The sequence below is a fragment of the Molothrus ater genome, chromosome 2 (genome assembly GCF_012460135.2).
Source record: "Molothrus ater isolate BHLD 08-10-18 breed brown headed cowbird chromosome 2, BPBGC_Mater_1.1, whole genome shotgun sequence".
Classification (NCBI taxonomy): domain Eukaryota; kingdom Metazoa; phylum Chordata; class Aves; order Passeriformes; family Icteridae; genus Molothrus; species Molothrus ater.
In genome coordinates this window covers 104,706,652-104,732,865 of record NC_050479.2, presented here as the reverse complement: position 1 = coordinate 104,732,865, position 26,214 = coordinate 104,706,652, and the positions used below count along the sequence as shown (strand labels likewise).

At 44.7% G+C, this 26,214-nt stretch overlaps 2 protein-coding genes across 2 annotated transcripts; both read right to left on the bottom strand.

Annotated features, from left to right (window-relative positions):
• Positions 1-2,339: 2,339 nt before the first annotated feature.
• On the bottom strand, positions 2,340-4,279 carry LOC118685456 (ragulator complex protein LAMTOR1-like). Its single transcript, XM_054518606.1, has 3 exons — positions 4,215-4,279; positions 3,019-3,145; positions 2,340-2,729 (listed from the first exon to the last, which is right to left on the bottom strand). The coding sequence occupies exons 1-3, from the start codon at positions 4,277-4,279 to the stop codon at positions 2,637-2,639; spliced, it is 285 nt and encodes a 94-aa protein (XP_054374581.1). The 3' UTR covers positions 2,340-2,636.
• A 2,085-nt stretch (positions 4,280-6,364) lies between these two features.
• On the bottom strand, positions 6,365-25,380 carry C2H21orf91 (chromosome 2 C21orf91 homolog). Its single transcript, XM_036390619.2, has 5 exons — positions 25,179-25,380; positions 24,653-24,782; positions 11,708-12,223; positions 8,437-8,499; positions 6,365-7,391 (listed from the first exon to the last, which is right to left on the bottom strand). Exons 2-5 carry the CDS (start codon positions 24,774-24,776, stop codon positions 7,231-7,233), a joined length of 864 nt encoding a protein of 287 aa, XP_036246512.1. The 5' UTR covers positions 24,777-24,782; positions 25,179-25,380; the 3' UTR covers positions 6,365-7,230.
• Between the last annotated feature and the right edge of the window lie 834 nt (positions 25,381-26,214).

Here is a 26,214-nt window from a genome sequence, read left to right as displayed (position 1 = left end):
ACCGTGTCCCACCAGCGTCGAGCTGGGTTTTACCAGAACCAGTCTGCGAACACACTGGTGCCTGGTGTGAGATCGGGACGGGCAGGCAGGGCTACCCGCTGCTGCCGCGGTCCCAGCCTGGCCTGTCACTGGTGACACGGGCCACCCTGAGCGCCTGAGACAACTCCATGACCCTCCGTGAGGACGTGCCATTCGTGATGGCAGGCGGGAAGCGGTCGGGAGCCCGCCAGCGGCCGTGAGCGCCTTCCAGCCGCATCCCCGCCGAGAGCAGCTGCAGGGGGGCGGCGGGGACCGGGGAACGAGCTCCGGAGGTGGCGGCGGCCGCGGCGGCGGCATTGTCCTTCCCCTCCTTCCCCGCGCCGCTCCGGTCACAACACGGCGTTACGCAAGCCCGCGCTCCGGAGCTCCCGACGGGCCAACGCGCCGGGGGACGCAAAGCCCGCGGGCCCCGGGCTGTTCTGGGCCAGGGTCCGGCTGCGGGAAGCACCCGGGCGGGGTGAGCGAGCCACGGCAGCCCCCGGCACGGACGGGCCCGCAGCAGGCCGCGGGGCAGAGGGGGAGAGCAGCCGCCGACCCGAGCGCTGGGTGTTGGCGAGCCCGGCGCGGCCACCCGCGGCCCAGGGAGCCGTACGCCGCGGCGAGGCGGCGGAGCTGGGGTTAGCCCGCCATCAGCGCGGCAAGCCGGGAAGGGCCGGGGAGCCAGCGGCCACGCACAAAAGAAAAGTTGTTGAGCTTCTCTTCGGCGGGGCTGGCAGGCGGCGGTTCCCCTTCCTGGCCCTGCGCCACCCCACGTCACCGCGGCGGGGCCGCGCTCGTTAAAGGCGCACGGCACAGAAACCTCCGGCGCCTCGCCACGGGGGGGGGGGGGAATAGTCCGAGCCTGGACGCGCTCACTGCCGTCACCCTGCCCAGGCCGAGTGACACAATAATGCCAGTGGGGCCGGCACAGACTCGCTCCCGGCCCCAGCGCAGCTCTGGGAAGCCGGGGCTCGGCAGAGAACGGCCCCCGATGCTCCATCTCTCTCTAACCTGACTGGAGTCACATGCAGCTGTGAAAATCTACCCCCGATACGCACGCACCCTGCAGCCACAGATTCAACCTATGGGTCACCAGCTAGATCAGGGAGGAGTCGGGCGGGGAAGGGACGCTCACCCCTCGCTGCTGTTCCGGAGACTCTCGGAAGTCATCTCCGCAGCGCCCGGGCTGCCTGAGGAGGCTCAGGGCCGCAGGATGGGGCTGTCCCGAGCACGGCACAGGAAGGGCACAAGGAGAAGGTTCTTTCAAACCGGCGCTGGGGATTGCAAAGGAACTCGCAAGGAACGCGGCCGCCGAATGCCGCTGGCGAATGCTCCGACTCTGCCAAGCCCCGGGAAAAGAAGAACCACACGCCCGCCCTTAGGGAAGGGGATCCGCCGAGGGAACCAGCGGGGCCGCCTCGTGTCAGCTTTACCCGTACCGTGTCCGGGGAATCGTGTCCGTCTTCATCTCCTGCTTGGTTGCCGAGGCTCCAGCTCTAGCCGGGCTCCGGCCCTGGGCCGGGCCGCTGTTATTCGAAGGCCGCGCCAGCCCGGCCCTCCCGCGGCCCATTGGGCACCGCCGGACCGGGGGAGGAGCGGGGGCGGGACCCGGCGCACAGGGCGGACTGCAGGGGGCAGCGCTGCCTGCCACCGCGACACACCGAGCATCCCGTTCCCAGAGCACCGGACCTAACGAGTATGTCTCAAACACAGATAGTCTAGCTTTTGAGTCTAGCCAGGCTGCTGGTAATAAACAACTGTGGGGCGGCACTGGAAAAACATCCTTGTTGTAGTTCCTGCGCTGTGAGCGTAGAATGAGATTAAGACCAAGTGTGTAATTAACTAATAAAACTTTCTGATTATTTGGAAACCCTCTGACTTTGTACATTCCTTTTGACCATGAGCATTTATGAATCTTAGCTGCTTCCTTCCCCTTAGCTGGGTCATCATACCTTCTCTGTCCCCTTGTCCTCTTGGCCCTATGGGACATGATCAAAGAGGTGACAAGGGACAGAGAGATGTGTGTACCCCCCTCACCAGAGCATGGCGCCCCCATCACGTCCATGCTGTGTCCAGCAGAGAACAGTGGAGACAAGCACTGGATAAACGTGGCTTTATCTACTGTGGCAAAAATAATAGTAATTAAAAAAAAAAACCAACCAACCAACCAAACAAAAACAAACAACCAAAATAAAGGTCTAAACATGTAAAAAGGAGAAGGTATGGTGTTGGAGCAACCAGGCCCCATGCAGAGCATCACATCTACCTGGCTCCAGCCCACCCATCCTGGTGACCTGGCTTATGGTGCTGACCCACACTGGGGCCTCCTTGCACCGGCTGTTCCCTTTGTGCTTGTCCCTGTGCCAGGCAGCATCCAGCTGACACAGCCTCTTCCCCACGCACACCCACCCACCCACCCACGAGGAGGAGAAAGCCTCAAGCAATGCAGGTGGGCTCAATGTGCCAATGATGGGCGCCTTGGCATTTAGGAGGAAACAGGGTATCTGTCCAAGTTCTGTGGCAGCAGCATGGGGAGGGAAGGGATATAAAGAGAGAAAAAAATCAGGAAAAAACCGAAAACAACCTAAAGCGCTGAAGCAGCAGTGGTGGAGGCAGGTTCAAGGGATGCCAAACTGTACAACCAGTTCTTCTTTGGCGTCGACACGGATCTGTGAGAGCGCACTGAAGGCATAGGCAGCTATCCGGGACACCTGCAGGCATGAAGACATGGCTGTGTCACTGGTGGCTACTGAAACCCCCAGTTATCCCAAAGAAACTGTGCAGGAGGTCAGCCTCCATCCCTAACAAGTCCCTAAGCCTGTCTTGGGCTTTGCCCCCACCTCTAGCAAGGCCTTAAACCTGACCTAGGCTTTGCCCTCAGCTCTAACAAGTTGTGTTAGGGCTCTGGGCAAGCCAGGAGGGCATTACTGCTCCTCCAGGACGAGGATGTGTCTCTGGGGAGCATGGCAAGGGCTCAGGGCTCAGCCCAGCCCCGCTCACCTGCTGCAGGTCTGCAAAGGGGACAGGGTCGCTGGCGAGCACTTGGTGCGGCTGGTTAGTCAGGGATGGCAGCAGTGGGAGCTTCTTCCAGTGCGTCAGGTTGTTGCTGAGCATGGCCAGGCGTGTGCTGTGAGGAGAGAGCAACCAACATCAGTGCCATGCCAAGACATGGGGACATCCAGAAGATGGGTGCTGCACCCCCAGGGGGAGAAAGGGAGAGCAGTGGTGCTGCACTCCCAGCATCCAGCCCTCTTCACTCCCTGCAGCAGGAGGATGAGGGAGCTTCCAGCTCTCCCACACAGGCACCTGTCAAGCAGAAGCAGTCACATCCAGTCCCCCCACCATCTGTCCCAAGGGCTGGGTGAACACAGGAGCCCTTTGTCCTGGGCTCTGCTGCCTGCACTGCCATCAGCCTTCCTCTTGGGGCCTTTCTGGGTTGCTGTGACCCCGGGATTGTTAAAAGTCTCTTTTCCCAGCCCAGGCACTTGAAGAATGAGTCGAAGTTCTTCATTTCTTGGTCTCAAGGTTGTTTATTGTTCCTTATCTATAAAAAATTTTCTCCTGCCCTGCCAAGGTCCACTCAGCAGGACAGTTGCAGGCACTCTGCCTGCCCCTGGGGTGGTGTTATGTCTTTATACTAAAAACTACATGTACAATGTTTACAATTACTTTCCAACACCTATCACCTATGTTAGACAGTGAGCTTCTACTCTAGACCAATCTGTAAGTTGGTCTAGAGCAGAAGATGGAGGCCAAGAAGAAGAAGAAGAAAGGCAGGACACGCCCAGATTCCTCCATTTTGCCTCCTGAACCCCCATTCTAAAAACTCCAAAATCTACTTTTCCACCCTGTGATAACTTCACTAATATTCTACTTAGACTGTTGTGGCTTGCTGATCTTCATATAAGGTTGGTAATTTGCTCCATGGGTCATAATCAAAACCACAGGTGTTTTGGGCTCCATGCCAGGCCTTCTGAGCCCCCTGGCAGGGGTCTTGGCCATCCTGGACAGCCAGAGGGATGTTCTGGGTTCCCACACCTTCCCTGAGCAGGCTGCACCCTGCTCTCTGAGATGAGGCAGCCCTTCTCCATGCCGAGTTCAGTCCCCCAGGCCAAAACCCCTGGGGCCTGCCCAGGGACACACACACACAGCTGCAAAGGACTGTGGGCACCCCAGGGGAGAAGTGCAGCTCCCACCTGCACTGCCTGGCTCTGTCCATGTACTCATGCTGCTCCATGCCCTGGGAATCTGCTGCCAACATGTAGGGGGATAGAATATAAGAAAATAAAGATAATGTAGAAAGTAATCTCACCCCAAAGGAGTTGCAGCTGGGCCAATTATCAAAGATTAGGAACAGGCCTGACTTTACCAGGCCACAGCTGTAACCAGTGAGAAGAAGAGTGCTATAAAAGAGTGAGGTGGCCTTGAGAAGGGAACTGGAGTCACTTGGTTGCTTTGTGAAGGAGAAAGAGTCAGTGCTCTGAGCAGCTGCCCATGAGAAACACCAAGGAGGTATGGAACTTTTGTGATAGGAGACAACAGTATGGAACCCCTGCAAAGATGACAACACCAACACATTGATGATGTTGCTGCAGAGACACAAGACTGTGGCTCCCACCTGGAGGCTCATTGCTCTCCCTGAGTTCCTTCCCCATCTCAGAGCATCCTCTGACCAGGCAGACAAAGTCCAGCACCCCAAAACAAACATCTCAAGGCCAAACTTGCCCAGTGAATGCTGCCAGCTGGCCACAAGTGTGCCAGGCTGGACTGGCTGCTTGCCAGGAAGGAAATGCCAGGGACTGTTTGCCCACAGCTGCCCTGGGGCAGAGGGAGGCAGGCAGAGGCTGCAGGAAGCTGGGGGCTGGTCTGGGCTCTAGGGAGCTTGGCATGCAGCTACCTGGAGAAAAAAGGAACCACTGGGAGGACAATGTCCTTGGCAGATACCCTGAGAGCCCCTGTACCAGGCCCTGGGCTCACAGAGGACTTGGGCCCTGCCCAGGGCCCTGCTGAGCCCCAGTGTGTACACCCCACAGCAAAGCAGTGCTCAGAGCTGCTGTGGCCCTGCATGCTGGACACAAACCAGTGGTCACTAGCTCTGCAGTGTCAGGCAGGGGAGCAGAGGGGCCTACGAGTATCCCAAAGCCCTCCCAGCCAGGCTGGACACAGCCCTGTCCCCACATTGCCCCTGTGCATTTGAGGAAAAGCCTCCTCAGAAGGGGATGCAGTGCTGCTGCCCCTCCAGCCACCCTCTCCACATCCCCACGGATTCACTTTCTTACCCAAACCCTGGCCTCAGGTTGTGCCAGGGAGGTTTAGGATGGCCCCAGCTCCCTCCTTTCCCCATAAGAGAGATGCTCCATCCCTTCATCATCTCAGTAACCTCCACTGGAGCTGCTCCAGGAGCTCCATGTCTCTCTTGCCCTGAGGAGGAGCCCAGGACTGAACACAGCACTCCAGATGTGCCTCACCAGGGCTGAGCAGAGGGGCAGGATCGCTCCCTGACCTGCTGGCCAAGCTCCTCCTAATGCATCCCAGGATCCCCATTGGCCACAAGGACACTGCTGGCTCAGGGACAGTCTGTTCTGCACCAGGACCCTCTGATCCTTCTCAGAGATGCTTCTCTCACCTGAGCCTTGCCTTGGTACTGAATCAACAAGGTTTACCAACAGACTTGCAGGTGGAGATGAATCCATCTTCTGAAAACTAGAATCAGGGATTTTTTGCTGCCCACTTACTCATAGGCTCACCTGCATACACAAGCAATGATACTGATTTTTTCCCCTCCTGAACCATAAAATACTCAGATAAGCTCAAGTCCCTACTCATGCATTTGTAGAGGGGGTTTGGAACAGCTGGAGGATATGGAAGAAAATAATAAAAATTAATAAAAACACAAATAAAACCAACCTGTCCTATGACACCCAGTTATCACTACACATAGGCCATTTAATAAACCTACTCTGAACTTTGGCTTATTTCTCAGCTTGAGTTTAAAATCAAACCTAAACCTTTCTTCACACTGGGCAGCCTTCAGCTCAGCTATAGAAGTTACTCAATTTTCACTTCAAGAGCTAAAAGCACATAGACTTTTAACTTTTGTCTGTATCTTCCACTCATCCCATCCTCCCTCAGATTTTTTCAGTGCAACTCAGCAACTTTCAGCTACTCACATACAGCCCTGCAGTATTTTTGGCAGAGACAAAGATTTCTTGTCATGGTAGACTGATATAAGTTTAAAAAATACAAAGGCTGTTCTGATTTATTATGTATAATTATTACTTGCATTTCAGAATTAAAACCCTTTATCAGTCTGATCCAGCGTTATAAAGAAATCATAACAAGGCAGTGTAGTATTACAAATTTATTGAGTTTCGTCAAAGTAATTTTTCAGCATTGAAAATTTCACACATATAAAACAACTTCTATGCATTAAAACCAAAGTATGGATTCTTTTTTAAATTTAAAGCAAATGCTGTGCTTTTTTAAACATCTCATGAACCAAATTCTTCAGTTATAAAGCTGATAAAAATAATTGATACACCACTAGAGTTTTTTTTCTTCAACATGTGAAATTCATCTCTTTGGGAAACAATACTTTTTAAAATTGTATCATGAAAGATACAGACCTGAAAAAGGATAAACAATCATACACAAGGCATAAATGTTACACAGAGTAACTCAGACATTTTATAAAGAGATCTGGAAAAGTACCTAAAATAGTGATATTTATTTAGTATAAAATTTCAATAATAAAATATTGCTCATAATAAATAAGAAAACATGAGTTTTATTAATACTGTTCTCCCCTTAAAGCTCTCTTGGATGTAACAGGATCAGACCTGATCAAAAGTCAAATTTTTATTTTGTCCTCTGTATGAAGGAGGCAGGTTTACAGGCTTCAGGTCATTCTTTGCTAGAAACAATTTTATTATAAACAAAACACAGAATTCATTTCAAGGCTCATGCGTAGTTATGGGAAAAAAATAATAATCCCCAAATGTGAATAAACCTTATTACAGCAGATTTTAATACCCAAAATATTTGCCCTTTTTGTTAAACCCAAAGTGGAATAAGACTTCCCAGGGATTATGAATACAAAGAGAAAGCTGCCCAAGTTTTCTCAAAAGCTTCTAAATACGGGTGAAGCTGTACTTAAAGGTTATCAATGCTGTTAGGGACAGTTTGCTCTAGGGGGATGGAAGTTGTTTCCCTTTAGATGGGGACGTTGGCTTTCGTCCCTGCTCTTCCCATCTGCAGGCAGGGCAGCTTGGAGCAGTTCTTGAGCAGCTGCTCGATGGCGATGTGGCGCACGTTGAGCTCGGAGGCCAGGGAGTCCTTCTCCTGCACCTGCTGGGCCAGCTCCTCAAACACATCTGCAACAACAGCACTGGGTCAGTGCACTTGGGCCCTGCACTGACACAGCCTTAGGAAGCTGTGACAAACACCACTGGGGAAGAGGCACAGACATTTATTTAAGTGGGATCATGCACAGGAGCTCTGCTTTTCGTGGTCCAGCACAGCTTTGTATGCATGGCAAACTGAACAGCATCACTTTGTTTCTAGTTATAGACAACCTGAGCCAAGGTGGATGTGTACAGAATTGAAAACAAAGCTGACTCTGGCCTGTATCAGCAGCAGTGTGGCAGCAGGACCAGGGCAGGGATCATCCCCCTGTGGGATGGGCACTGGTGAGGCCACACCTCAATACTGTGTTCGGTTTTGGGCCCCTCACAGGAAAGACAGTGAGGGGCTGGAGTGTGTCCAGAGAAGGGCAAAAGAGATGGGGAAGGGTCTGGAGCACAAGTGTGATGAGGTGCAGTGAGGGGGCTCAGCCTGGGGAAAAGGAGGCTCAGGGGGGACATTATCATTCTCTACAACTTCCTGACAGGAGGGTGAAGCCAGGCAGGATCAGGCTCTTCTCCCAGGAAACAAGTGACAGGATGAGAGGAAATGGCCTTAGCTTACACCAGGCAAAGTTAGATGGGATATTAGGAAACATTTCTTCATGGAAAGGGCTGTCATGCACTGAAAACAGGCTGCCCAGGAAGTGGTGGAGTCACCATCCCTGGAGGGATTTAACAGACATGGAGATGTGGGATTTAGGAACCACTTGGTTTTGGGGGGGACTTAGCTGTGCTGGGTTAATGGTTGCACTTGATGATCTTAAGGGTCATTTTTCAACCTTACCAATTCTATGGTTCTAGTAAAATTCTTGAAGAGAATACTGTGCCAATTTGCAGCACCAAAGCAGATTACATAATGAAATCACTCTATATCACACATTCCCATGCAAAACAAGAGACTTCTGTTAAAAATTTAACTGGCAGAAAGGCAATCAAAATTTCTTCTTTAAAACCAGACCTTTTTTTATGACAAAGCACCACAAACCCAAAACAAAGAGTATTGAAAAATTCTCACCCTGGATTTGCTTGAGCAGTTTTTCATTAAGTTGCTTTAACTCTCCTAGAGTCATTGTAGTCACTGCAACAATAAAATCTGTTATTACTACTACCAAAGTCACACAAGCATCCCTAAGCAGACTCCTATTTTCTCAAGATTTCTCCTATTTGCATCCTAATAAATCAACAGATGAGTGGCAGTAAGTCAGAGGCAACAGTACTTATCAGTGATTTGGGGAAAATTTGAAAATTCTCTTTTTAATGTTGACACAGACAAGGATTTGCTTACTCCATTAGAAAACCCTCTCTTCAATGTTAAAAAGGTGGAAAATCAAGCCCTGAAAACAACAGCATCCAGAATCAGAACTGCTTGGCACATTTAAATACTATACCCTCCTCTGACTGCAAAACACAATTTCCCCAGTGTAAGCCATGAAAGCACATCTTTTAAATGGTGGACAATTAAAAGGGGACAATTCTGAGCTAACTCCTGCTATGTTTCCCAGCCTGCAAGAAGCAGCTTCCTGACAGAATTTTCAGCATGTGGCTCCCTGTTTTGGTCATCAAGGTTTGTGCTTTATGCATACAGGAATAACTTGCACAGTTTCCACTGAGTATCTCAGTGACAAATTATGAAGGACAATCCTGGCTTGATGAAGGCCAGCATATAAAAATAGGTTTCCTTCTGTGCTCCTGGTGAGAACTATAAGATCCTCTGTATCATTCAAAAACCCTTTTGTATCTCAGGTTGTGTGCATTGATCACCCTCACAGAAAATACACATTAAGCCTCAGAGGAGGGAACTGTGGAAGTGTTCTTCACTGCCCTTGATCAACAGCAGGGAATCACTGGCCTGCTTCCTAGGGTTCCCTCAACCCTGCAGTGGGCACACATGGTGCCATGGCTGCTGCTGAGATGCCCTTGTCACCACGGTGAAGAAAAGTGACAATCTGAACACCACAGGGGGTACTGGGCACTGGCACAAGCTTTAAGACCTTGCAATTCTAAAATACAATTTTTAAACTTCAGCAAAGCTGTTTCTGCTGCAGCTTAGCAAAGCTCTCATCGCGTACTTGAGAGAAAAAACGATGCTGCAGCTTTTTTCCAGAGATTTCTCTGTGCAAAAGGTTTCTACATGGCAAATTTAAAGTCCTGAATTCTGAAAAGATGGGTTTTAGCTACCCACTGGATTATTTGATTATCCTAAGCCTTCCCTTTCAAACTTTCTCAGAGCTGGCAGTTGTGGGATGTTAAATTGCTGACAGTACTGCCAAACCAAAGAAGCTGGCAACAGCTAAGACTTGGTACTTGAGACATAATCCCAGCTAAGAATAAAACAGATTCACCTTTCTCCTCCATCAGTCAGGTAAAATGGTGCTCCTGCCTACCTTCAACTATCAATAAACCTGAAAAGTCCCTTCTCACACTTTACCACTCTTCAAGCACCATAAAAACCCTGACTAAATTTAATATAGTAATTAAGAGCTAAAAATGTCAAGATTTCCCCCCCCTTTTATGCCCAGTGGTAGGATGCTAATTCCCCATTCTTCAGTATTTTCATTAACATTTTGTCATCTGGCAGGCAGACTGGTTCACATGTTTCATGTGAGTGTTTTGGGACAGGACTGTTTCATGGCACATTATTCTGATACAGAAGGGAAAGGGAGAAGGAACACTGAATTTAAATGGTAAAATATTATTCTATCCACAGCTGAGGCAAACTCTGAAAAAATACTGGCCAAGCTATTTACATTTCCATTAATACTGTTTTTCAGTAGACAGCTATGTTGTTAAGACTGAAAGTATTGCAGTAAGAAAGTACCTAATTCTGGCAGTCTAAGTTTACATATAACATACAGACTTAATCATAGAGATTCCAAATGAATGTCTTTTAAAGGTAAATACTGCAAAATACAAGCAAAAATGCCTCAAAGCTGCATCATGTAGTCAGAAGAAAAAAACTGTTATTGTGCTCAATGCAGATTTAGGTTCCCATCCTGAAATCAAAGACTGGAGATAAATTCCAAGTCACTAACTTCAGTTAGACAACCCCATAAACCAGGTCAAGCTTCCTTAATTCCTCTGTTATATGCTGTCCTGATTTATGTAATCCCAATTTATGACTCCAGTGGACAGGTGGTCAAACAGCCCAGCGTATCTGTTTTGATTTATGGCTTTAAGGCTACTAATTCACTACAAATGCAGCATGACACATCATGCAGCAGTTAAGTAAAATCCTCTCAAAAAGAATGAGAAATGACTCAGCTTTGCAAGGACAGAGTTGTCAGTTTGTTAAAAAAAAGGGAGGCTAAAGAAGCCAATTCCAACTTTTTACAGTACCTCCTTCTCTGACTCTTCTGACATTCTGATTCCATTATTACTTTGTTTTTCATCACCTGTTTTTTCCTGGAATATTTTATCAGTGCTTTGTTTTCTTTCTCAGGTCTTTTGAAATTCAGAAACCCTCTCCAATTACTTCTCTCATTTACAAATGTAAGAGTGGACATACACCAGTTCAGGACCAAGTACTGCCTAAAAAGCAGGATGGTAACAGCACATACCTCCAGGAATCTATTCCTAACACATTTCATGCAGCCTGATTCCAGAGACACTAAAATATCCTAGCTTTTTCTAAAGATTTCTTCTAGGAAATTCGTTTCTAGGAAACTAATTTTCTGTTATTTTCACCATCACCACAGTCATCAAAAGAGAGTTCAGGTCTTCTGCTACAGCCTTTAAGAGGACATGGTGGCAGAAGGGCTTTCCCAGTTTCTTAAGCTCAACAAACACAAGGAAAAAACAAATCCTGTAAAATGCACTGGAAAGTCTGCTACTATTATTTCCCAAGTTTGTTCTGCTACATGAACCTCTAATTTCCCCTGCTGTTTAGGGCAGGTCTCTGTGAAATGGAATTCAGGGCACTGTGCAAGTTCAATAAGAGAGAGATTTGCAGGAGCTGAGTAACCTCCACCTCCACAGGCAGGGCTGTGCAACTCCCAGGAATGACGTATGAAAATTAAATGTTCTGCATACATTAGACATGTCCTGTGTTAGACTGGGCTACAGCTAAGAGTAAAATAAAATAAAAATAAAAATAAAATAATAACAAAACAAAAACCACCAGCCAAACCACCCTATTTGTTCAGCCAGGTAGCTCTTTTCTCCCCACAGATTTTACATGCTGGACTTCAGGATGAGAACTAATGCCCTGTGGAGACATGAAGTGGTCAATAGGTATTTGAAAGAATGCCCTAGCTTGCTAGGCTGTGTGTAAATGGATGCATACTCACGTTCCTCCCTGCTGTGCTGAGGATGTCTCCTATGAACACTGGCAAGTGAATCCCCTTCAGCTTTTTCAGCTTTCTGGACCTGGCTGCGGTTGGGCCACAAAACGCTGCTGCAGCAGAAGGTAGCACCGAGTCTGAAATCAGTGGATTCTCTTGGTTCCAGTAGAGTCTGTGAGCAGCTTGAGATGCCTCCAGATTTCCCATCTATCCATTTTGCAGAGTATCTAGGTACTGGGGAGTCAAACTGTGGGAGTAGCTTTCTATCAGTCTGATGTCTGAAGCTAAAAAGCTGGTGTTGGGATGGTTTTGAGCTTTCAGAATCAGAGTCTAAATCCTTGTTTTGTGCATATTGTATGATCCAGTTAATTTTTTTGCTCAAGATATTTTTTACTTCTGCATAAGGACTTTTAGAGAGCTTTGATCGTGGACAGTCCTGATTTGCTATTAAGTGGAATTTTTCAAAGCAGTCTCTGTGCCCCCTTAAAGATCTTGTATGTAGAAGATCTGACTTTGGTACTCCTGTAAAGACACAACAGAAAGAAGTTCACTTACTGCTAATTTTTTAATATCTTTACTCACAAGCAACCAAGAAAACAAAAACTTTAGTGATCAGTCTTATCACTGAAGCAAACAAGGGCACCTCACAGTCCAAAATTTGTGAAGTTTCCCTCAGGCTAGAGCCCTTCTCACACAAAGTGTTGTGCACACCACAATCTCTGGAGCAGGATTTCAGCATGTGCCTCTTGCACGGTGACAGAGATGAAGCAAACTGACAACTCCATACATGCTGCATCCCCCCTACACACAAGTGTATAAGCTGCAGAAGTAAAATAAACCCAACTGTGTACCAGCAAGTTCTACAGAACAATCCTGAAGAGCAGTCTGACAGCACTCATACAAGCTTCCATCTTCTATGCATAATGTTATGAGCCATCTGCTCAAATACTGCAGGGTGCAGGCTTGTCTCATTCAAGTGGTCAAACATAACTAGGTCTCAGTCATAGTTTATTATTTTGCACTGGTACAAGCCTGGAGCCTAGCTAGGGAGGCAAGCTCTAATACTGTCAATGCTTGCCAACATTAAACTGTCCTGAAATTCATTTAAGGTGCGCTGGTTTTGGCTGGGATAGAGTTAATTTTTATCACAGTGTAATATGGGGCTGTGTTTTGGATTTGCACTGCAGTGTTTTCATTATCACTGAGCAGGGCTTACACACACAATCAAGGCCCTTTCTGCCTCTCTCACCACCCTGACAGCGAGTGGGCTGGGGGTTGCAAGGAGCTGGGAAAGGACACAGGTGGAACAGCTGATCCCAACTGACCCAAGGGATATCCCACACCAGATGGCATCATGCTCACTGTATAAAGCTGGGGGAAGAAGGTGGAAGGGAGGAATGTTGGAGTGATGGTGTTTGTCATCCCAAGTCACCGTGATGCATGACAGGGCCCTGCTCTCCTGGGGATGGCTGAACACCTGCACAACCATGGGAAGCAATGAATGAATTCCTTATTTTGCTTTGCTTGTACAGGCAGCTTTTGCTCTCTCTTTGAAACTGTCTTTGTCTCAGCCCACAAGCTGAAATTCTCTCCCCATCCCACTGAGGTTAAACCATGACATCACACAAGATGGATGTTTATTCTCCTCTTTGCTCATCCTCCCTCAAAGGCTGTTCAAATAGCTACAGCAGGTAACTTAAACCTCTAAGTAACAGCTAGTGATTGACAGGTTAAAAAGGAACACAATCTGTGAAGATCTGCACTTGGTGAGTGAACACAGATGGTATGAGAAATGACTATTCCAGAAAGTTAATAGTGCCCCACTACAAAATTACTTTCTGCTACTTCACTGGATATTTATTTTTCTTTACATACACAGTAGATTCAGAATCCAAGTCCAGAATAATAAACAGTTTGTCATTTATCTCAGTACCCCATATATTACTTGGGAGGGTCTCAATACAATGAAAACCAATTCTGTCTAACAAGTTTATCACTGCAAATAACAATAACATACCTGTGAATCAGAGGTTGAAAGTGCTTAATGTTGAAGTATTTAAAACAACAAACAATGTAACTGTATCTCTGAATCTAGGCAACATGAACCAACCTGCAGCAATCCTATCTTTAGCCATTAAAAGTGACTAAAATAAAAGAAAATCCATGAAATGCAACAGGCAACAAAATCTGATAACAGAGACATTTACAGACAGTCAGAACAAAGCTACATGTTACAACAAGTCTAAGTTCTAGTCTGATTTACCCTCTTAAATTCTTGTGGTACAGTGTAATCTCCCCACCCCATACAATTAACAAATGATACAACGTTTTTGTTAAGTTACTGATTCCCACATAATCCCACACTAGTCTCAAAACTAATCTGAAAAGGTAAAATTTTTAACATGAAACTGAAAACAAACCCAAGCACCTCATTTTGATTATCTCACTTGCTGGTATCTGCTGTTTGAAGTTGGGGAGTTCAAACATCTAGAGTAGCCATCACAAATTGCTGATTTTCCACTCTTTGGGCAGCACTGAAATTTAAGCGCAGTTATTTTCTGGCTGAGTTCCTGAGAGTGCACACAATTTATGGGGCAAAAATATCTAAAAAACTGGAAAATAAAAGAAAAAATCAGTGGAATTAATTTTGTTCTTAGCACCAGGGGAAAAAGGTAAAGTCATGAAAACAGATGTTCCTTCTGTTCATGAGGTAACTATTAGAAGAAACAAAACTCAGATACTAACTAGAGGCAACTTTTAAGAAGGAAGTTCTGGAGTAAAGTACACTCTTTACTCCAGAAGTAAGAGTAAGAGGGCCCCTTTCAGTGGGGCAGTCAACATTCTCATCCACACCTCAAAATACTTTCTGACCTCTTTCAGCAAACAAATACTCACCAACTTCTCTTAAACTCTGCATAATCTGCTGCCTACTAGCAATGCTATTTTACCTCTCTTTCTTTACACAGACTTAAAAAACCCCAACAAACATTTCTATTGAAAACAAGAAAGACAAGTTATTTGTTTTCATGACTTATCAGCACCACTTAAATAGAGCAAGCCTGCTTAACTGAAGTAGCATGATGGGAACCTTAAGTCTTTAAGCCATCAAGGGAAAGCAAACACTGTCAAGTGAAATTATAAGGCAAATATATTCACAACACTACAAACCCTAGAAAACTTCAGAGTGATTTGTTGAATGTTACTTGCTTTACCCAAGTGATTCTTCAACATTCTACCTTGCTGCTGCTCCTAGTGCTTTCTTTTACTTGCAGAAAATAATCAATGGGCTGAAAAACATGCTTTGCACAATTTTCCATACAATAATGCTCAGGAACCCACCTAACAAACACACCCGCACAACAAATGACGGAATACTGATGGTATCACTTAAAAAAAAAAAATTCCTTTGAAGCTGCTTCATTATTTCAATGGGAATAAATGTTACTTGTCCAGTAGGAGAGGAGCATAAGACCACACAAAATAGCCAACACACAAATTGTTACACAAAGAAAGAACAAGTGCAGCATGACCTCATGAAGCCCCAACTGAATTATGTCCAAGTCTTAAGCTCAAGGTTATTCAAGTGCTTCCTTCTGATGAGTTTATCTTTTAAGAGTTCTGAACATTGCTAACTTCCCCCTTCTAAAGGCATGCTGCTGAAAGAGATCTGTTTTATCCGAACTCAGTAATAGAGTGCCTGAAATGAGCAATTATTACAGAAGAAAAAAAACCCATGCTACTTCAAGAGTTTAAACTTTGCTATTTATATGCCACACATTAGCCACAATGTCCCTCTTTCTGAGCACAGGGCAGGTTATTGCAAAACACTTCCAGTATAGATCAGAATTTACATCCTACCCCTTCTCCTATTCCACTGCAAAACCCTCAAAGGGGTCCTATCTAAGGAATCTTGAATAAAGTAAGGAACTGAAAATGTGCAAATCCAAACCAGTTTTGCAGAGAACTGCTAACAGACCTGCTTCAGCTTTCACAGAACTGGTTTGGATTTTTACTGTAACAATCACACACAAAACTAAAACAAGCATCCACCTCTCCTTTGTCCTAAGGTGACAATTAGTCCTTTCCTATGCAGAGAACATCAGCCATAACCTTCTGGAAGAGCTGAGCAGGGACAGCAGCTGCTGTGCCAGCACAAACTAACAACCACACACCAGAATTACAGCAAGTTAGGGTATGGTTCTCTGGAACAAATCCTTCTGTTGTGGGCAATACCATCAGCCTTATGAGGCAGAAAAGATGTCCATTTCTTTTTGGGAAGATTTCATACTCCACTCAGACTACTTCATATTTTTCCCTTCATCACAACTGCAGAAAAAGCCACAATCTGGTGAGCTGGCATGGACTAAGTGATATATAAAAATCATTCCATTTTATTGCTTTATTCAACACTATACACCAACAGATGAATAAAGCATGGCAAGATTTCTGTACAAAACAAGAAGCAATACTGCAATTTTGATAAACAGCTATGGTGAGTTTCGGGGACTTTCACAGGGTTTCAGTTCTGTCTTCACATTTCTGTTTGCTAACATCAACCTCAATCTTTCTTACTTTTTGTCTGTTTCTTCAAGTCTGCAATCATGAAACCATCAACTTCCCCGCTCCCCCATTTGCAGGTATGTACATTTGCTCCTTGTCTCTTACTTTCCAAGAACAGGACTGCAGACTATGTCCAAGTACACTCTAAGTTTCACGTTTACTTTTTCAGAGAAGGAAAAAACCCCTCAAAAAGCAACAAAAATCCCACCCAACAACCACCCAGAGAAGAAAAGTTTAATCTGCAGGGAAAAAAAAAAATCCCACAAAATTCACTGATGTCTAGAAGACCATATCTAACAAACTTAAGACAGCACAGATGCTATTAGGAAACAAGCTCATGCCAGAGATCATTCCTCAAGTGCACATGATTCACAGGCTGATGTCTGCCAAACCTCCAGACAAATCATAAAACAACCTAAGTGCTTACAATCCATTATTTGTTTCTGATTCTAGTACCTCATGTGTCCTAGATGAAATATGAACATATCACTTAACAATATCTTTGTATATTGACTTGACAGGACATCCTACATAAGTGCCTAATTCTTAGGCACAAAAAAAAAACCTCAACCCAAACCCTGACTTTCAATTAATAAGCTATGCAAGGCAGCCAGTCAACATGACTCTTAATTCACTCCTACAAAGTAATTTTGTAAATGCATGACTAGCAATCAGGCAGTTTAATACACATTTTTTTAACTTCTATTTATTCATAACTGTAAAGAAGCTGAGAGCAGGGAGAATATTTACAAGATAACCAGGTGAGCAATAACATCTCAACAATTCTACCCCATTTTAAGGCATTTGTACTTGAAAGTAAATTAGTTTTCATCATATTAAAGTTTTTTGCTTTCTGGCTCTTTTGACAGTAAGAAATCTACAAAGACTATTTCTGCCTTTGCAACTGATTCACTGAGAACTATGTATAACTCTTCTTCATGATAAAGACACAGAACTAAAATTGAAATGTTTGCTCACGTTTATATAAAGCTGGCTAGAAGAGCTGTCCTATTTGGAGATTATAATAGTAATCAACAAGTCCAATTCTAAAAGGAATGTTCTTGAATACCAAGATTATTCCACAACCCTTCACAAATGTTTCCATAGAAAAAAATAAATCAGTGATCATTAGCCTGCTTATCTTCAACACTGTGGGTTTTTTCATTTGTTTGCTATTCTCCAAAGAAACACAAACCCAATAAAACTTCTTATTTGGTCTTTCAGATCCATCAGTTGGAAATAACATTAAAGAAAGCTAATATTCCCTCTTAGCATTTTCTAATCTACTGCTGTAAACTAATTTATTTTTTGCAATGGTGAATAGCAGCTGAAGTAGAAAATCCCCCCTGAATCTAAGATGAACTAAAATTAACAGGAATATTTGTAGACATATGAATAGTCAATGATAAGTTTGTACTATGCCATTAGTTACTCAAAGCCTCCCTAAAGAATTTACAAATACTTATGGGTAAAGATTTATACCTGACCATCTCTTCTGCCTCCAGTCTGAGTTAGCTGTGGAGACCTAACAGGCAACAGGTCATTCCTTCCTTCTCAGACACAATTCACCTCACCTGAAACACTGAACTCCAGAGGGATTTGTGACAGACACCTCTGCTCTTCTCCTTTAATCCCAGAGTAAGCAAGAACCCTTGCCTGTGGCTGCCCACTTTCAGAGCCCTGATCTTCACTGCGTGCTCCCAGATGTTCCAGCTGCTGCTCCCCTCAGCTGTGCACATCAGGAGCACTCTGTAAACAGGGATGTTCAGCCAGCTCATGGAACAGCTCCTGGACATCTGTGAGTGTCCACTGGGAGCACAAAGGTCAGATGAGCTCAGTGTGGTTTACCTCGTGTGCAGGCAGAAAGGCTCCACAAGACATTCAGTGTTCATGTCTGTTTATTTCAAGCCACTGCTGCATAGGCTGCTTACCAAGAGTGCTGAAAGAGGGGGGGTCCCAGAAAAGCAGATCCCAAGACCGGTTCAAAATGCATGAGACAAAAGCAGCCCATGATAACCTAAGACAACAAGTTATCCACGTGTCTAAATGACAAAAACCTGATACTCTTCAGCTGTACAATTCTGCCAACATTGAAAAGCAGGATCATTAGAGATGTGTATCTCCAGTACATCTGCTTGACAAGATGTAAAGCCAACTGCTACTTTTAAGGGTTTACATGCAATGTCATTTGAGAGTTAAATCCTATGATTTATTAGACTGGCTAGAAGGAAGATGCCAGTGCCATTCATTAACTTCTAAAACCAGACACTTTGCAAATACTAGATATTATCTTGTTCATAAATTAAAGTTCTCTCCTCGCTTTCATATGATAATGCCAGTACTTTCCATATATCAAGTGTGCACACAAATCACCTCCCACTACATTCCTATCAGCTCATTTGTATTTTAGCACAGAGCAAAGATATCAGACAGAAGAGAAATCCAGCTGGCCCCTTAAATATATTTTCAAAAATCATGTTCCTTATAAACTACTTTACTAAGAAGAATTTGCTACTGTATTAAACAAAGCAATGACTGATGAAAACTTCACTACTGAAAATATTATATACTTTGTAAGAAAAATCAGTTAAACAGACAACCAGAAGAGAGTGGAAGTCATAAGCTGGAATTTCTGCAGTCTGGATGATGCCAGGTAACATAAATACTCAATTATCCTGTTTGCATGGACAAACCTCCCAAATCTGCACATTAAGAATGCAAAAATGTTTTTATTGAACCAGCTCCACATCTTAGCATTACTCAGTGGCACTTGTATAGCATTCAGATCCAGAGCAGCATCTCCAATCATGCTCAGACCTGAATTTGTAGTTAAGAGCTTTCATGAAAACTGCAGCTAAGTTCACATGTCCATTCAACTTTGCAGAAATGAGTCATACCCCTGGTCTGCAAATGCTACCTTGAAATGAGTTCTCACCTGTCTAGTCTAAAGGGCAACGATGGAAATTTTTAGCTTTTATTGCCAGAATTATCTATTTTATTGTTTATCACTTTATTAACACTGTAAAAATAAGAATGTGTAATATTCTGGAACAGAATTAAATCAAACAGTGATTTCCACTTGTTTCAACTATACCTTACAAAACATTTTATTTCAGTGAGATATTCTTCTGTAGGGTGTAAAAAGGAAAAAAAACCTGAAATTCCAATGCTTACACGTTTGCAACAACTAAACCCACCCCCTCCTTTTTTTTTTTTTTTAAATGAACACAGAATATTATACAAGATTTTACAGACCTTAACAGGAAAAAAGCTATGCGGTAAGACAGATTTATTTATAACATAATATCCTTGCCTCAGCCTGGAGACTCAGATGCACTAACCTGATGCTGAAATTGCCTCAAAGCTGAGTCTATCAGCACTTTAAAGGACCATGGAAACCTAACTACTTTGACATAAATCAGGGGAATGGATGCCCAGTACTTACACTGTCTCTTATGTTACAGGACCTGGGATGGGAACTGTCATTTGCTATTCAGCTGTTCAGCTCTAAACAGAAATGGAAGTGAGCCAGTTTGCTTGTCAGCTAGCATTCTCCAAGATGTTATTGTAGTTAGCAGCACTGGACAAGCAAAAGAGTAAAAAATCATCTCAAACAATCACATTTTCCACTTCTATTACCATTTGCCACCATTACAACTCTTGAATGTAAGGAAACACAGGTTTAAGAAATACCAGTATAAACCCAATTAAGACAGACACACTATGTAAAGTAATGTAAAGAGAAGTCATAATTGTTATAGACTTCCAAGTTTGATGTTCAAACAAAAACATTCAAGTCTTAAGATCCTGAAGCTGGTATTTCCACAGGTGTCCAGAGGATGCCAGGACACAGCTGCCTTGTGCAATGCCTTCCTGTGGGAAGGAACCTGAGCACCTCTAAGCAGCACCACAGGCAGGAGCCTCTGGCTGCTGCTGTGTGAGGGGTGGCACACGGGATAAATGATCACACAGAGCCACAGACTGGCTTGGGCAGGAAGGAACCCTAAAGATCATCTCATTCCAGCCCCCTGCCATGGGCAGGGACACCTTCCACTAGAGCAGGGTGCTCAGAGCTCCATTCCACCTGTCCTTAAAACACTTCGAGGGATGGAGCATCCAGAACTTGGAAATGCTACAGCTGGAGTTTCAAAACACCATATTCAGGCAGAGGATTTTGTTTTGTTGATGTATACATTTACAGACAGTTTTAATACATACACAAGTGTGTATTTTTCAGTTTTCAGGCATTTCTTCCCACCCCTGGTATCATAGCAGATTTGTTAGTACTGTGTCTCTGCTAGCAGAGTTCAGTTAATCATTTTCTCATATTCTAATGAAATTAAAAAGAAGAACTTTGTTTCCACTAACACACACAACACGTGATTTCCTGGCTTATGCAAACCAGCTACAGATGAATTTAAAACATTTCCTGTTTCAATCCACTGATTACTACTGTGACACCTACTCAGAAAAGCAAACAATGCACCATCTCTGATGCTCGCTTCATCCGCACAAGGCAAACAAAGCCCAGCATTAAAGTCCAGCAGATCCTGCCCACCAGGATATTCTAAAACCCATGTACAACTTTAAAAACGCTGTCCACAATCAGCTTCATTTTTCAAAATGTTTAGTATTTCACATGTAAGTGCTTTGCATATTTTGAACTTTAAGAAGCACATTAATATTCTGTTGTATTACCTGACTATGAACCTTCAGATACAAAAGCTAGTTGGGCAACAGAAGGATTTAGGTGTAGCTGAGTACACTCAGCTTCCCTGAGTGTGAATCCTCAAACTAAGTGAGCTGGGTGAGCCAGTGCAACTGGAAAAAAAATCCTGCCCTTTGCAGAGACAACACTGCTCTCACCCCTTCTAGACTGAAGACCAGAACCACTAAACTCTGCTGAGCATGTTGCTCTTTCCTTGTTTAAGAAAGACAGAAGACATTTAACAGGGTTAAGTTCAAACCTGCATGTTGGCTTTAGTTATTCCAATGCCCACGTTCTCTTTTCTTCTCTCCTTGCTATAACTCTTTCAGTCAGCTTCAGAAAAATAGATCCTATAATCCATATGTATCCCTCCTGAATAAATTCTGGGACAGACACTACAGCTGATCTCCCAGTTACACTCAAACCAGCAGTTTCTGTGAATTAACTGAACTTAGTAAGAAGCATAATCACAGTTTATTTCACTAAAATACTAAAAATCTATTATTAGAAAAATTATGATGGAGACCTGATATCTGATTAAAATGAAAGGCTTTATGGCACAGTAACTGACTTCCTCAAATAGAAATTCAATCAAGACAGAAGACAGATTAAGCTTTCTGTATAGCAGTATTCTCTATAAAGGACTATAAAAGAAACACAATTTCCCCCCCAGTTATGTAACATTACCAAGATACCATCCAAACATAACAAAGGTTACAAATAAACACTCCAATGTCAGGAAAGTAAGGGCTGAGCCATGTCATAACACTAATCCAGACACCAGTCATTACTGGACATGGGGATGGTTTCCAAGTCCCCCATTTTTAATTCCTCCTCTTACTGACCCAAGCCAATCAACATCACCATTGAGACACAGGCAAACCTGTACAGCTGCTGAATTCACAGATGCCAGGAGCTGCAGAGATTCATCATCACTAGATTACACTGTAATTAAGTAAATTATATTTCTGTAGTATTTTATTCACAGACACTTGAGAAAGTCTGTTTTGAGGGTTCAGCTGCACCAGTTCCCAGCACAGGGACTTGCCATGCCCAGGTTTAAGCAGTCACATGCTGCTGGCATGAGGGGAAACAGAATTGTCCTCAGCAGTTTTGTTAATATGATGCCCTGCTAAAAAAAGAAAGCTGGGAAGCCTACTTCCAGAATTTCATGCCTAGACTCACAAACCACAAGTATATGTAGGTCAGAAAAGACCTTCAAGAGTCCAACTGCAAACCTAAGACAGCCAAGCCCACTGCCAGCCCTTGCACATCATCTGTAATTCTCCTTTCTATCCCAACCCAGCTCCTGGTGCACACTGCATGGTCAGGAAAGATGGAAGAGGTGCCACACATTCCAATTAAGTCAGACAGCACTTAACACATGGAAGTTAACAGGGTGCTGCAAACAGTGGGAGTACTCAAGCATCCTGCAAGATGCTGAGCTGTGACTAATAGCCTGCCTGCTCTCCAACAGCAGCTATTTCCTGCTTCTCTGAGGGAGCAGTTCCACACCAAAAATGAGCAAGCCTGTCTTAGCTGTTGCATGAGTATCTTTTTTAGAATTGCCTACTTCACTTCCTGAAATACTTAATTTATGTATGGGTTTTAATTGCTGACAGTTTTAAATATGATGCTACATAAAAAGACAAACTATCAGCAAGATCAACACTCATTTGTAAGTGTGGGATAACACATCTACAGGAGTTGATGCAACTTGCAGCTGATTCTGTTCAACAAGTTTTAATGTATCTGAACTCCATTAAAACATAACCAGGAGGTCAGTATGAAAACATCCAGCATAACATTGTGCTTTAGTGAATCACCCAGTTCATGCTGTACCCAGGGCTGCCAAAAGACTTTTTTGAGACACATAAAAATCAGTCTTTGTCACAAAAAAAAAAAAATAATACAGGAATGTAGAGATATGTCAAAAGTAGGAAAAGTGTGACCAGAGGTATGGTAAAGAGCTGACTCATGCAGTAGCTCAGCTAAAAAGCCTTATAATGACTCTATATAAAAAGTCACTGACACAGCCTCTGCCACTTTTAAGCCTCTCCTCCCTATGAGCAGTAACAGTACATCTTTTCAAAGTGGCACACAAAAGCTAGACTATCAGAAATTGAGGCATTTTGATGTTAACATGATCAAAGATATGTATACTTTTATTATGCAAAATAAAAGAATGGCCTATAACTTCAGGGAAGCTTTTATCACTATTCTATTCCATGCAGCCTCCTTTTAAAATTAACTGGAAATTTAGAAGATTATGTAAAGGTTTCCACAGATTAAGTCTTTCCTACCACCAAGGCTATTTAGAGCAAAAAATCCCAAACCTATTCCACTTAAAACACATGATCACTTTGTAAAGTCACAGCCATAACAAGCAGCTTTAACAAATCCACAGCTTATCTCAAACAACAGAGCACAGAAACCATCCAGCAATTTTTTAATGTGTTCTATCACTTTCAACACTTTCAAAACAAAACTAGATTAGTAGTGTAATGGAAGCACTTAATTCTCAGTGTGCTGGTATGTTTTCAAAGCCTAGAGAGAGAAACATCCTCTCTCCATATTGAGAAGTCTAAACCTAATATTCTAAAGCAGTAAGAAAACTCAAAGAGACTGACTTAGGTTAGACAGCTGCTCTTGAGTTTCAACAAAAACTGCAAGTACACAGGCATGTTTATGTCTCTTCTAAACAAAAGCAAAAAAAATGGCAATTACTTCTGAAGTATCAAAGTAGTGTTCAGATTGAAATACACTGCCTCTACTAGCAACAAAAGTCTACTATCTGTTATCAAGAAATGATAACAGAAATGATGGGACTAATCACATAATACTGTTGAGATCCTCATATTCAATTGCCTCACAGCAACATAAATTACTCTGGGTAGTTATACCTACATACAACTGGGGAAGACCACTCTATGAAAGGGGAAGAAGTTACTTTGCTGCTCCAAAGACAAGCAATTTGACTTAAAAAGGGACAAACATAATCTACTGTTCATTCATGCATGAAGAAAAGCAACAAGGAGGGGAAATTCTTTACCGAAACTGGTTTAAAATTTTAAAAATACTATTCTGGAGGCCAAAATGGTTCTACAAGATTAGTCTTTTAAAAGATGGCAAGAACTCCTACTTTACAACCTGCTGACTTTAGGAAGCTTTGATAATGAACCCTGTTTTATCACATTACACATACCAACATTTTATGAAAACAAAAAGAAATTTTGAAATTTCTTTCATAATTTCAGAAAGAAAATACGAAAACAAGAATTCCTTTCCCCATTGCAGATCTAGTGAAAGCAAAGCGATCTGCTTCCAAAAACCCCGAATATCATGCTATAAAAATTGCAATTTAAGCTTGCTTTATACATAGACCCCCTCTAATTATTGAGCTAATAAAGGCAGAACGGGATTCAGACCGCAAGTCCAACATCAGCGGTCTAATGCCAGGAGATGGAATAAACACCAGGGCATTCCAGAGGCTCTGGAAAGAGAGGGCTCACCTTCACGTCTGGAGGAGCAGCACCCACCTTTAGAGCTAAAAAACAAACTGATTTAAAACTTTATCTACAGACAGGCGTTTCCAAACCCGACGGAAGGTTTGGAGGAGCTCTCTGTGCGCCCAGCCCCGGCCGGGCTGGCCCAGGAAGGCTCCAGCTCCCATGGAACCTCACCTTCGATGTTCAGCTCGAAACAGACGTGGCAGAAGGAGAGCGTTTCCTTCTCGGTGCCCAGCTTGCAGACGCTGCAGATGTTGTCATCGTCCAAGTCGATGCTCACGAACTGCTCCTCGTTCATAGTGCCCTGCGGAGGGGGACAAGGCACGGCAGGGTCACTGCAGGAGCCACCGGGGCCGCGCCGCCGAGGGGGAGGGCCCGCAACGGGGGCGGGAGCGTCCCGGCAAAGTTTTCCCTACAGAGAAACTGAGGCCAGGCCGCACGTACCGAGATTTCCCCTTCCCTCACCCGAAGGGTGCCCCGTCCCATCCCGTCCTGCTCCCCAGCAACTCCATCACCAGCTCCATCAGCGCTGCCCCCCTCCCGCCCTTCCTTCCTCCCTCCCTCCGCGCACCAGCGGCGCGGACGCCCCTCCACCGCCCGTACCGCGATATCCCCGGCTCTGTCCTATCCCCTCCCGCTAATCCTACCCCGATCCCGAATGCCAACCCCGATCCCGAATGCCAGCCCCGTCCCCTCTCACCGCCGCCCGCCCCGGCCGCGCTCCGCTTTGTCCGCCCTCCCGCGCCGCCGCCGCCGCTCTCGGCGCCGGGCACCGCCCGCCGCTTCGTGCCGGCACCACGGCCCGGCGGCACGGGGGGACACAGGGGGGCTCGGACCGCGGCCCGCAGCACCGAGCGGCTGAAGTCGCCTCGGAGCTGGGCAGCGAAGCGTGAGGAGCCAGGAGCTCCGGTTCTCCCCGGGCCTGCGGGCGGGCAGAGCGGCGCAGAGCGGCCGCGCTCCCCCCGCAGCAGTTGGTCTGGTCTGCGCCGCGCGGGCGGTGGGCGGGCGGGGCTCCTGTCGCGACTGGCGCTGCCCGGCGTGACTCACCCGGAGCGCCCCTGCACCGCTGGCACGTGTGAAAAACGCCGATCGCTTGTTGTTAAAATTTAAAAAATTTAATAGTAATAAAATGGTTATAAAATTAGTAATACAATTAGAGTAATAATAATTTGGGCAATTTGAATTAGGACAATATGAGACAATAGAAACAAAGTGTTACGGACAGTCCGGGTACCTCTTTCTGGGCAGCACTAACCCGAAAAAGATACTCGTTAACAGAGGATTAACCCTTAAAAGCAATAGCCTGTTGCATATTCATACACCTCATACGTGATGCATAAATTCCACTCAAATACAGGATTCTGTCTGGTCATCGTCAACTTCTTCCGAATCCTAACAGCGCCTTCGAGGCGAGTTCGTTTCTTCTGATAAGAGAGCAATAAATTCTTTTTCTCTGAAAGATTTAGGTGTCTTGTGGCTGCTATCTCTCTGTGAGTCTTTTCTTTAAAAAAAGTATCTTACATAGCATAGTTTCTATTTCTAACATTTTGTTATAACCTAAAACTATATTTAACACACTACTTAAGAGAATTAATACAGCATTACTTTCTAACACAGCACATATAATATTCATTTTAATATTTCTGAAAAGCCAATCATAAAATACATGCATTTTTCACACACTGATGCTGAGCACACCTGGCAGCCGCGGCGAGTAGGTTTTGTTAAAGATGGGG